The sequence below is a fragment of the Pleurodeles waltl genome, chromosome 6 (assembly GCF_031143425.1).
Source record: "Pleurodeles waltl isolate 20211129_DDA chromosome 6, aPleWal1.hap1.20221129, whole genome shotgun sequence".
NCBI classification, from domain to species: domain Eukaryota; kingdom Metazoa; phylum Chordata; class Amphibia; order Caudata; family Salamandridae; genus Pleurodeles; species Pleurodeles waltl.
This window is the reverse complement of record NC_090445.1, coordinates 1,208,823,955-1,208,836,066: the sequence shown is the minus strand read 5'-3', so window position 1 is coordinate 1,208,836,066 and position 12,112 is coordinate 1,208,823,955. Positions and strand designations below refer to the sequence as shown.

The window sequence follows — 12,112 nt, the reverse complement described above, 5'->3', positions numbered from 1 at the left end:
TGCACGTGGTTTTAAAAAACGCTAAATGAGATTAAAATGGCATTGCTATGGGTGTACATAGATGATTAAGGTGATGCAACAGTTTCTTTAAAATGTTTCTACTATCCGTACAACTGAATCAGATTACAAAAGTGTGTTTAAATTCAGTGGTGTGTTTAAGGCTGCAGTACCACCTCCTGTCTACAGAGGCAGAGCTGAGAAGAAAAATAAACACACATGGCAAAATACAGGTCCCCACAAGGTACAATTTTAAAAAGTTGTGAAAATTGACACAGATGTTTCAGATTTTTTTTTTTAATGATTCAGAAGACATTGCCTTGTGGAGACTCTGGGTCAGGTCCCCACAGGGCAATCAAGTCCCCACAGTCTGAGTGTGTTATCACATTGAAGTCCTCACAAGAATAGTAACACACATACACACACACACACTCTGTGAGTACAGGTGTGCCACCACTGAGAGAATAAAAGGAGAGCTGGAATGTGTGGTATTTATTTGTCCATGCTGCTCAAACCCTCAAAACTCACTAATAAAAAGCTAATAAACAATACATAGACTCCTTTGCGTCAAGCCTCACAGCAGGGAAGCACAGAGCCCAATCCTCTACCCACATACCCAACTCAGGCAGAAGGATATTAACCTCTTGGGTTCCGAGGACGTAATGGTTACGTCCTCGGTTGCACCGCTAGGGTGCCGAGGACGTAACCTGACATCCTTGTATGAGCCGTTGGATATCCTGGCACCCCTCTCCCATGGGCAGGGATGGAAGGGGAATCGGTTCCCCTTGCTCTCCCGCCCCCCCCACCCAGTGATGTCTGATGACATCTGTCAAGGAGACCAGATCCTCGGGCCTTCACATGTTGCCAACATGTCCACCACTAGACAGCTCCAAAACTCCAAAAGATATACCATAGAGCCTGAGACAGTCCAAATGGGGGAAAACGGGATTAGGTAGGGAACAGCTGGGAAGGAGGCCTGTAGGAAGCAATAGGATAAACAACACAATGTCAAGATATAATCACATTGACTTTCAATAGACTATGGTTCTAAGAATTCTTATACTGTAATCATGGATAACTTAGGACATGACTATAACTAGGCCTCAAGAAATCTAGGTACCTGGAAAAATCAAGAATGGGTTAATACAATGTTTCATTTGAGCTTTTCAGGAAATATCATATACTGTCTAGAAAACAATTAGCACAAAGAATACCGCACTTTTGAATTGAGCTTTTTGAGAAAACCCAAAGCTCAGGATAAATTGGTGTGCAGCTCAACAAACACTACACACCAAAGTATTCAATGCCATGAAAAGATTGTGCGCACAGCCGATCTGAAAATCAAGAGTTTGCTGCCAGAAAAGAATCGCGCACCTTGCTGCCGATTCGAAGTTTCACAATGCTAATGTCATGAAATGATCGCGCACACTGCCGATCTGAATGTCAAGAGTTTTTATGTCAGGAAATAAATTGCGCACTTTGCCGATTCGCAATACACAATGCAAATATCATGAAATGATCGCGCACACTGTTGCCGATCCGAATGTCAAAGTTAAATGCCAGGAAATGAATCGCGCACCTTGCCGATTCGAAATACACAATGCAAATATCATGAAATGATCGTGCACACTGGTGCCGATCTGAATGTCAAGAATCAGATCCCAGAATTGAATTGCGCACCTTCCCGATTCAAAGAAGAATATGTAAATGTCATGAAAACACAATCACGCACACGAGGAGTTTCACAACTAGGCCCAAAAACTCAAATGTCTTTGAAAACAGGGGCTGGGGGCCCAGCCCGACCTCCGCCTTACCACCCTGCTAAAGGATCGTCAATATAATGAGGGCAGGCCTGGAAATATCATTGTAGGCCTCCGGGACCGGAGCTCAGGAAGTTGCTGCTGCTCTGCACCGGGAGCTCTGAAGAGTGAGCACGTGGAGCTGGGCTGACTCCCTTATATGGAGTCAAGCCCAGCCCACAGATCACACCCAGTCATGGGGCAGGGAAAGCTTCTAGAAGGTACCACACCCTGACACACTCGGTAAGCCTGCAGCAATACCTTGCAAATGAACAGTTATTAATAACATCATTAATAGTGGTTTTCAAGGTTAAAATCTGCTATGCAAAAGGTTAACAAACTGCATATAAACATAATACATGAATTAGGCCTTTGCATAAAGACTGGGTTTTTGCATTTTAGTCGCCCATAGAGTGCGCACTGTCCTGATGTTGACAACATCAGCACGCAAATGCACACTGACCTCATCAGAGGCCATCCCCACCGCACTGGAAGTTTCGCTTCCAGCGCGATCAGAGAGAACGGCTGGGGGCTGCACAGAGATATGAAAGGAAAGGCCTTTCCTTTCCTTTCATGCCTCTGTGAGCAGCCTGATTGTGAAGTGATTGGGCTGCAGAAATGCCCACTAGACACCAGGGATGTTTTTTATATATTTTTTACTACGGTAGTTATTTATTGGGGGAGCGGCCCCTTTGGCAAGGGCCGCTCCCCGGTTGGGGGCAATATATTACTAGACCTTTACTGCCCCCCAGAGCGGCCTATTGCAATTTCACGAAAGGGTAGCAAGTCCCCTTAGGCAAGGGTTGCTTCCCTGGGGGAACATTTATTTTAGGCAATTTATGCCCCCTTGGGGGCAGATCGGAGTCTTTTAACTAGGCCAACCGCCAAGAGGGGCAGAAACCACTAGGCACCAGGGATTTTTATTTTTTATTGATGGGGAGCGAGCCCTTAGGCAAGGGTCGCTCCCCTCGGGGGGAAATTTATTTTAGGCCATTCCTGCCCCCCCTTAAGGGAAGATCGGCCAATTTATATTAGGCACATCTGCCTCCAGAGGGGGCAGAAACCACTTAAGCACCAGGGATTGGTGTGTGTTTTCTTTGGGGGGGGGCAGCCCCTTGGGCAAGGGTCACTCCGGATGGGGACACATTACTGTCAGCCATTTCTGCCCCCTCTGGGGCAGATCAGGCTCTTTTTGTAAGGCTCATCTGCCCCCAAGGGGGGCAGAAAGCCCACTAGAGACCAGGGAGGATTTCGTTTTCCAAAAAAAAGGGTAGGGGTATGGCTATACCCCCACCCCAAATAAATGGGGACAAAGTTGTTCTGCCCAACAGTGGGCAGATGGGGCAATTACCCCTGATCCACTCCCCGGGGGGGGCAGAAAGCTTACTAGTTGCCAGGGAATTAAAAAAATAAAAATAGTGGGTTGGTGGCTACCAACCAGTATGGGCATGGTTATGCCCCCACCCCGACTGAGAAGAGTACCAATCTTTCAACTCTCACCTGCACACTAAAAGATCTTATCCCAACTGCAAGGCCGCCCGCCAGCCCAGTGCAAAACTACCTTCCCACGAGGACGCCGGCTCCGAATGGAGCCGGCGGAGTGGGAAGGTGCGACGGGTGCAGTGGCACCCGTCGCGAATTTCACTGTCTGCAATGCAGACAGTGAAATTCTTTGTGGGGCCCTCTTATGGGGGCCCCACGACAACCCATACCGCCATCCTGTTCCTGGCGGGCGAACCGCCAGGAACAGGATGGCGGTATGGGCTGTCAGAATCCCCATGGCGACGCAGCGAGCTGCGCCGCCATGGAGGATTCAAATGGGCAGCGGAAAACCGGCGGGAGACCGCCCGTTTTCCACTTCTGACCGCGGTCAAACCGCCGCGGTCAGAATGCCCAGCGGGGCACCGCCAGCCTGTTGGCGGTGCCCCCGTCATTTTAGCCCTGGCGGTCTTGGACCGCCAGGGTTAGAATGACCCCCTAAGTCTTTTTGGCCCTGTGACTTCAGGAAACAGGAGGCAAGCTCAATCCAAGCCCTTGGAGAGCACTTCTCAGCAGATCCAGATGCCAGCAAGGCAGCAGTCCTTTACAGCAAAGCAGTCCAGGTGAGTCCTTTGGGCAGCCAGGCAGCTTCTCTTGGCAGGTTGCAGGTTCTGGTTCAGAGTTTAGCACTCTCCTCATGACCGTGACCTCGATCGTCATGGAGATGCACGTCAGGCCACCATGAGTTTGAGGGATCGCTCCTTCAAGGCCTTTTGGGACATTGACTGGCAATTGGCTCAGGTCTATGGATCATGGCCATGATCAAGCCACCTGACAGGTGCTGCAGGCTTGAAGCCGGGCATCCTTGATGACATCCTGCCACACCAGGAGGAAAATCCTCAAAAAGACTTTGACTAAAGGGTTACTCTTCCTGGATCTGCGCTGACGGGCGTGGAAAGAAAATAACTGATGTCAGTGTGTTGGGATGGTGCCTTTATAGGCAATGAGCAAGTCATTTCTGGTGTGGATGACGCAGACAACATCACACAGAGCCAAACAATGCCACCTATCGGCTTGCAGGGAAACTGCTGATGAATTTTTTTTCAGATCCAGTCTGACATCGGCAATAATTCAAAGATAAAGAATCTGTGGCTAGAAGTCTCTATTAGATCGACCATGCCAATGGCAGAATGCTTGAAATATAAATAAGTGTAACATAACATATTAGTCAATACCTTAAATCAAGTCCTTGTTATTTTGAATATGTGTACATTGAATTTACATTGCATTTAAACAAACGTTATCAATATGTTCTATTATACTTACAGAAAACTGTTCCATCATAACTTGTCTAGATGAAAGGGGAAGTGCAGCATAGTTGTATGACTTTTCATAGAAAATTTCAGCACATTAGGATAGCCAGCTTATGTCGAGCATCTGAAATAGTTTTAACTGGTTTAAGTGTTTTCAAACATCCATTGAACTGCTAGGAAGAGAATTCAAGTTGATTCAGGCGGGGTCTTGGAAATGGTTATTTTTGTCCAATCCTGTCTAAATTTAAGTGGGTATTTTGATTCATCTGGATCTGTGGGGTTTTAGGCTGATAGTACATACTACAAAAATACACTTCTATAAGTGGTTCCACTAATAACCATAGGTAGCTGCTCAACTGTAATCTCAAGTGTGGAAAGCCAAAATGTTTTAAAAAGTGTCAAGTATTTCTGAAGTTAGCTCACTGGATTGCAATACAATTTGTCCTATAAGATATGTCCTTTAGGCAAGCAGTGATTATACAACTCAATACTAATACTTCTTCTTTATATTTTATTAGTTTAAACACTGCGGGTTAGCTGATGAACACAATAGAAAATATTGTCATTGGGTGCACATAAGGGCACAAAAATGAATTACTGTGCTCTTTGCTTCCGATGTTGGCATACCAATTTGCAGATGGGGTTTCAAAAGACACCTGATATCCAGAACCAATTATATTTGTTGTGGTTTTTTTCCAACCTGAATATACACTGGAGGCAATACTGGTTTATCTCGGGCCAGAGTTTTGCAGGAAATTGTAACACTTCTTATTCTTTGTTTATGCGTCAGTGCTGTCTTACCAATGTTTACACGTTTAGTTTCTTGTCACGCATGCGCTGACAGCAAGAATAAAATATACGTATAGACAACGTACGATTTAAATAAACTTTGGGTTTACTATCCGTGGGGCAGGGTTTTACAGTAATTTACCAAAGGTAGCATATGTCAGTTTGGAGCCAGACACGTTGTTGAGATACAAATGTAGAATAAAATAATCTCAGATGGAAATTAAGCTTCTAATAGGTCTAATTTGTAGATTTAGGCCCGATTATGAATATGGGACAACATTCCATTCACTGCACAAACTCCTGATTGCACAGAGATCACAATTCCAAACTTGTTCGTGTTGTGTGCCCCATGTAATAACATTTTCAGAAGGTCAAACCTGCTGAAATTTACTGTTTTTGCACGTGGTTTAAAAAAACGCTAAATGAGATTAAAATGGCATTGCTATGGGTGTACATAGATGATTAAGGTGATGCAACAGTTTCTTTAAAATGTTTCTCCTATCTGTAGAACTGAATCAGATTACAAAAGTGTGTTTAAATTCAGTGGTGTATTTAAGGCTTCAGTACCACCTCCTGTCTACAGAGGCAGAGCTGAGAAGAAAAATAAACACACATGGCAAAATACAGGTCCCCACAAGGTACAATTTTAAAAAGTTGTGAAAATTGACACAGATGTTTCAAATTTTTTTTTTTTATGATTCAGAAGACATTGCCTTGTGGAGACTCTGGGTCAGGTCCCCACAGGGCAATCAAGTCCCCACAGTCTGAGTGTGTTATCACATTGAAGTCCTCACAAGAATAGTAACACACATACACACACACACACTCTGTGAGTACAGGTGTGCCACCACTGAGAGAATAAAAGGAGAGCTGGAATGTGTGGTATTTATTTGTCCATGCTGCTCAAACCCTCAAAACTCACTAATAAAAAGCTAATAAACAATACATAGACTCCTTTGCGTCAAGCCTCACAGCAGGGAAGCACAGAGCCCAATCCTCTACCCACATACCCAACTCAGGCAGAAGGATATTAACCTCTTGGGTTCCGAGGACGTAATGGTTACGTCCTCGGTTGCACCGCTAGGGTGCCGAGGACGTAACCTGACATCCTTGTATGAGCCGTTGGATATCCTGGCACCCCTCTCCCATGGGCAGGGATGGAAGGGGAATCGGTTCCCCTTGCTCTCCCGCCCCCCCCACCCAGTGATGTCTGATGACATCTGTAAAGGAGACCAGATCCTCGGGCCTTCACATGTTGCCAACATGTCCACCACTAGACAGCTCCAAAACTCCAAAAGATATACCATAGAGCCTGAGACAGTCCAAATGGGGGAAAACGGGATTAGGTAGGGAACAGCTGGGAAGGAGGCCTGTAGGAAGCAATAGGATAAACAACACAATGTCAAGATATAATCACATTGACTTTCAATAGACTATGGTTCTAAGAATTCTTATACTGTAATCATGGATAACTTAGGACATGACTATAACTAGGCCTCAAGAAATCTAGGTACCTGGAAAAATCAAGAATGGGTTAATACAATGTTTCATTTGAGCTTTTCAGGAAATATCATATACTGTCTAGAAAACAATTAGCACAAAGAATACCGCACTTTTGAATTGAGCTTTTTGAGAAAACCCAAAGCTCAGGATAAATTGGTGTGCAGCTCAACAAACACTACACACCAAAGTATTCAATGCCATGAAAAGATTGCGCGCACAGCCGATCTGAAAATCAAGAGTTTACTGCCAGAAAAGAATCGCGCACCTTGCTGCCGATTCGAAGTTTCACAATGCTAATGTCATGAAATGATCGCGCACACTGCCGATCTGAATGTCAAGAGTTTTTATGTCAGGAAATAAATTGCGCACCTTGCCGATTCGCAATACACAATGCAAATATCATGAAATGATCGCGCACACTGTTGCCGATCCGAATGTCAAAGTTAAATGCCAGGAAATGAATCGCGCACCTTGCCGATTCGAAATACACAATGCAAATATCATGAAATGATCGTGCACACTGGTGCCGATCTGAATGTCAAGAATCAGATCCCAGAATTGAATCGCGCACCTTCCCGATTCAAAGAAGAATATGTAAATGTCATGAAAACACAATCACGCACACGAGGAGTTTCACAACTAGGCCCAAAAACTCAAATGTCTTTGAAAACAGGGGCTGGGGGCCCAGCCCGACCTCCGCCTTACCACCCTGCTAAAGGATCGTCAATATAATGAGGGCAGGCCTGGAAATATCATTGTATGCCTCCGGGACCGGAGCTCAGGAAGTTGCTGCTGCTCTGCACCGGGAGCTCTGAATAGTGAGCACGTGGAGCTGGGCTGACTCCCTTATATGGAGTCAAGCCCAGCCCACAGATCACACCCAGTCATGGGGCAGGGAAAGCTTCTAGAAGGTACCACACCCTGACACACTCGGTAAGCCTGCAGCAATACCTTGCAAATGAACAGTTATTAATAACATCATTAATAGTGGTTTTCAAGGTTAAAATCTGCAATGCAAAAGGTTAACAAACTGCATATAAACATAATACATGAATTAGGCCTTTGCATAAAGACTGGGTTTTTGCATTTTAGTCGCCCATAGAGTGCGCACTGTCCTGATGTTGACAACATCAGCACGCAAATGCACACTGACCTCATCAGAGGCCATCCCCACTGCACTGGAAGTTCCGCTTCCAGCGCGATCAGAGAGAACGGCTGGGGGCTGCACAGAGATATGAAAGGAAAGGCCTTTCCTTTCCTTTCATGCCTCTGTGAGCATTTGTGCAGCCTGATTGTGAAGTGATTGGGCTGCAGAAATGCCCACTAGACACCAGGGATGTTTTTTATATTTTTTTTACTACGGTAGTTATTTATTGGGGGAGCGGCCCCTTTGGCAAGGGCCGCTCCCCGGTTGGGGGCAATATATTACTAGACCTTTACTGCCCCCCAGAGCGGCCTATTGCAATTTCACGAAAGGGTAGCAAGTCCCCTTAGGCAAGGGTTGCTTCCCTGGGGGAACATTTATTTTAGGCAATTTATGCCCCCTTGGGGGCAGATCGGAGTCTTTTAACTAGGCCAACCGCCAAGAGGGGCAGAAACCACTAGGCACCAGGGATTTTTATTTTTTATTGATGGGGAGCGAGCCCTTAGGCAAGGGTCGCTCCCCTCGGGGGGAAATTTATTTTAGGCCATTCCTGCCCCCCCTTAGGGGCAGATCGGCCAATTTATATTAGGCACATCTGCCTCCAGAGGGGGCAGAAACCACTTAAGCACCAGGGATTGGTGTGTGTTTTCTTTGGGGGGGGGGCAGCCCCTTGGGCAAGGGTCACTCCGGATGGGGACACATTACTGTCAGCCATTTCTGCCCCCTCTGGGGCAGATCAGGCTCTTTTTGTAAGGCTCATCTGCCCCCAAGGGGGGCAGAAAGCCCACTAGAGACCAGGGAGGATTTCATTTTCCAAAAAAAAGGGTAGGGGTATGGCTATACCCCCACCCCAAATAAATGGGGACAAAGTTGTTCTGCCCAACAGTGGGCAGATGGGGCAATTACCCCTGATCCACTCCCCGGGGGGGGGGGCAGAAAGCTTACTAGTTGCCAGGGAATTAAAAAAATAAAAATAGTGGGTTGGTGGCTACCAACCAGTATGGGCATGGTTATGCCCCCATCCCGACTGAGAAGAGTACCAATCTTTCAACTCTCACCTGCACACTAAAAGATCTTATCCCAACTGCAAGTAGGAGGGCATTTGATTTTTTGGGGTTTTGGTTTTACATTTGGGCCATGAGAGCATGTCTAACTCTCAAAATCGTCCCACTTGGAATGGTGAGGGCTGCACTTTTTGGACTTTGGGACACTGCCATGTAGAAACATCTACGAGACCTAGACAAATCTGAAAACTAAACACCTTCCTGGACTCCCTCGGGTGTCTAGTTTTCAGAAATGTTTGGGTTTGGTAGGTTTCCCTAGATGGCTGCTGAACCCAGGACCAAAAACGTAGGTGCCCCCGCAAAAACAGGTAGTTTTGTATTTGATAATTTTGATGTATCCCCATAGTGTTTTGGGGCATATCCTGTCTTGGCCACTAGGCCTACCCCCACAAGTGAGGTACCACTTTTATCGGGAGACTTGGGGGAATTCATGGGTGGAAGGAAATATGTGGCACCTCTCAGATTCCAGAATGTTCTGTCACCAAAATGCGAGGAAAAAGTATTTTGTTTGCTAAATTTTGAATTTTGCAAAGGAGTTTGCGTAACAGAACCTGGTGAGAGCCCCACAAGTTACTGTATCTTGGATTCCACTAGGTATCTAGCTTTAAAAAATGCAGAGGTTTGGTAGGTTTCCCTAGGTGCCGGCTGAGCTAGAGGCCGAATTCCACAGCTAGGCACTTTGGAAAAAACAGATCTGTGTTCTTTGTGAAAATGTGATGTAATCATGTTTTGTTTTTTTTAGGCATTTCCTGTCGTAGGCACTAGGCCTACCCACACAAGTGAGGCACCATTTTTATTGGGAGACTTGGGGAAATGCTAGGTGGAAGGGAATTTGTGGCTCCTCTCAGATTCCAGAACTTTCTGTCACCGAAATGTGAGGAAAAAGTGTTTTTTGGCCACATTTTGAGGTTTGCAAAGGGTTCTGGGTAACAGAACCTGGTGAGAGCCCCACAAGTCACCCTCTTCTGAATTCCCCTTGGTGTCTAGTTTTAAAAAATGTATAGGTTTTCTAGGTTTCCCTAAGTGCCAGCTGAGTTAAAGGGCAAAATCCACAGATAGGAACTTTCCAAAAAACACGTCAGATTTCAATGTAAAAATGTGATGTATCCATGTTGCATTTCCTGTTGCGGGCATTAGGCCTACTCACGCAAGTGAGGTACTATTTTTATCTGGAGACTTGGGGGAACACAGAAGAACAAGTGTTATTGCCCCTTCTCTTTCTCTACATTTTTTCCTTCCAAATGTAAGACAGTGTGTAAAAAACTCAACTATTTGAGAAATGCTGTGTAATTCACATGCTAGTATGGGGACCCTGGAATTCAGAGATGTACAAATAACCACTGCTGCTCAACACCTTATCTTGTGCCCTTTTGGAAATACAAAGGTATCCTTGATACCTATTTTTCACTCTTTATATTTCAGCAAATTAATACCCCGTATACAATGAAAACCTATTGCAAGATGCAGCTCCTTTATTGGCTCTGGGTCCCTTGGGGTCTTGATGAACCAGCAAGCCATACATATCCCCACAACCAGAAGAGTCCAGCAGACGTAACGGTAAATTGCTTTAGAAAATCTGACATTGCAGGGAAAAGTTAGAGTAAAACGTGGAGAGAAATGGCTGTTTTTTTAAGCTCAATTTCAATATTTTTTTATTTCAGCTATTTTCTGTAGGAAACCCTTGTAGAATATACACAAATGACGCCTTGCTAGTTCAAAGTTTTGTCTTCTTTTCAGAAATGTTTATCTGTCCAGGATCCAGCATTGGTTTCATGCCCATTTCTGTCACTAACTGGAAGGAGGCTGAAAGCACAAAAATAGTAACAAATTGGGGTATGTCCCAGTAAAATGCCAAAATTGTGTTGAAAAACATGGTTTTCTGATTAAAGTCTGCCTGTTCCTTAAAGCTCGGAATATGGTGATTTTAGCACCGCAAAGACTTTGTTGCTGCCATTTTCAGGGGAAAAAAACACAAGCTTTCTTCAGCAGCCCTTTTTGACAATTTTTTTTTTAAAACGAAATTTTCGCTGTATTTTGGCTAATTTCTTGGTGTCCTCAAGGGGAACCCACAAACTCTGGGTACCTCTAGAATCCCTAGGATGTTGGGAAAAAGGGACGCAAATCTGGCATGGGTAGCTTATGTGGACAAAAAGTTTTGAGGGCCTATTGAACTGTCCCAAATAGCCAAAAAAGGCCTGCCACCTGAGGGGAAAAAGGCCTGCCAACAAAGGGGTTAAGAAATTCTGAAAAATATATGATGAATTCAAACTTTTACACCACTTACACTGTACTCAACTGTGTTATCGGGTGATCGATTGTTGTTTTTGCCGTTAAATACTTTCAATACCTTTAAATTGGTTTCTAAACCTTTTCACAAGCATATTAACACTAGAATGTTTGTTGTAAACGTCAACATTTAATAATATACTATTTTGTATTTATGTTCATTTACTTTAGGCGTGGGTATTCCAACAACTTTGCAGGTGAATGCCACAGACGTTCCTTCCAATGCTCGAAAATGTTTGAGCCGCTTATCAAAAATTGGTGCAATGCACTTTCCAGTAGGAATTTCATCATGCGTAACTTCCTCATCTGATTCATCCACGGGTGAGCGTTCAAGTCGAAACTCAATTTCATTCATCAGCCTCTGTTCAAAGCTAGAAATTTTATATTCCTGTAAAAGAAAGATAAAGTAAACTTTTCGTAATAAATATGGAGCGAAGTATCACATCAAAGTATAGAGCAGTACACCACCAGTTTGACACTTAACACATATGTGGATTATTTAATTAATCTGCAAAATATACATTTGCCAATTTGCATGTTACTTTCAGTATTGGCAGTTGACAATAATTCAATTTAATTCACTAAAACACTTTCAGCAGTGACGGTGGTTTCTGGTGCTCAGCACTGGCACTTTTTTCACAGGGCCAGGTCTATAGAATTTTTCTCCCCTAGGCAGTGGAATCGACCGGTCCTCCTTTAGCTATCTGCCTGGTATGACTTCCCACGGGGCCGGGTTTA

The 12,112-nt window shown here is 44.6% G+C and overlaps 1 protein-coding gene across 1 annotated transcript in view; it reads right to left on the bottom strand.

Annotated features, from left to right (window-relative positions):
- Positions 1-12,112, bottom strand: part of MYPN (myopalladin) — a 2,801,288-nt gene that overhangs the window by 831,433 nt on the left and 1,957,743 nt on the right. Inside the window, exon 13 of the mRNA XM_069240514.1 lies at positions 11,541-11,762. Within this exon, the coding sequence (XP_069096615.1) occupies positions 11,541-11,762 (222 nt within the window). The remainder of the gene's footprint in view (positions 1-11,540; positions 11,763-12,112) is intronic.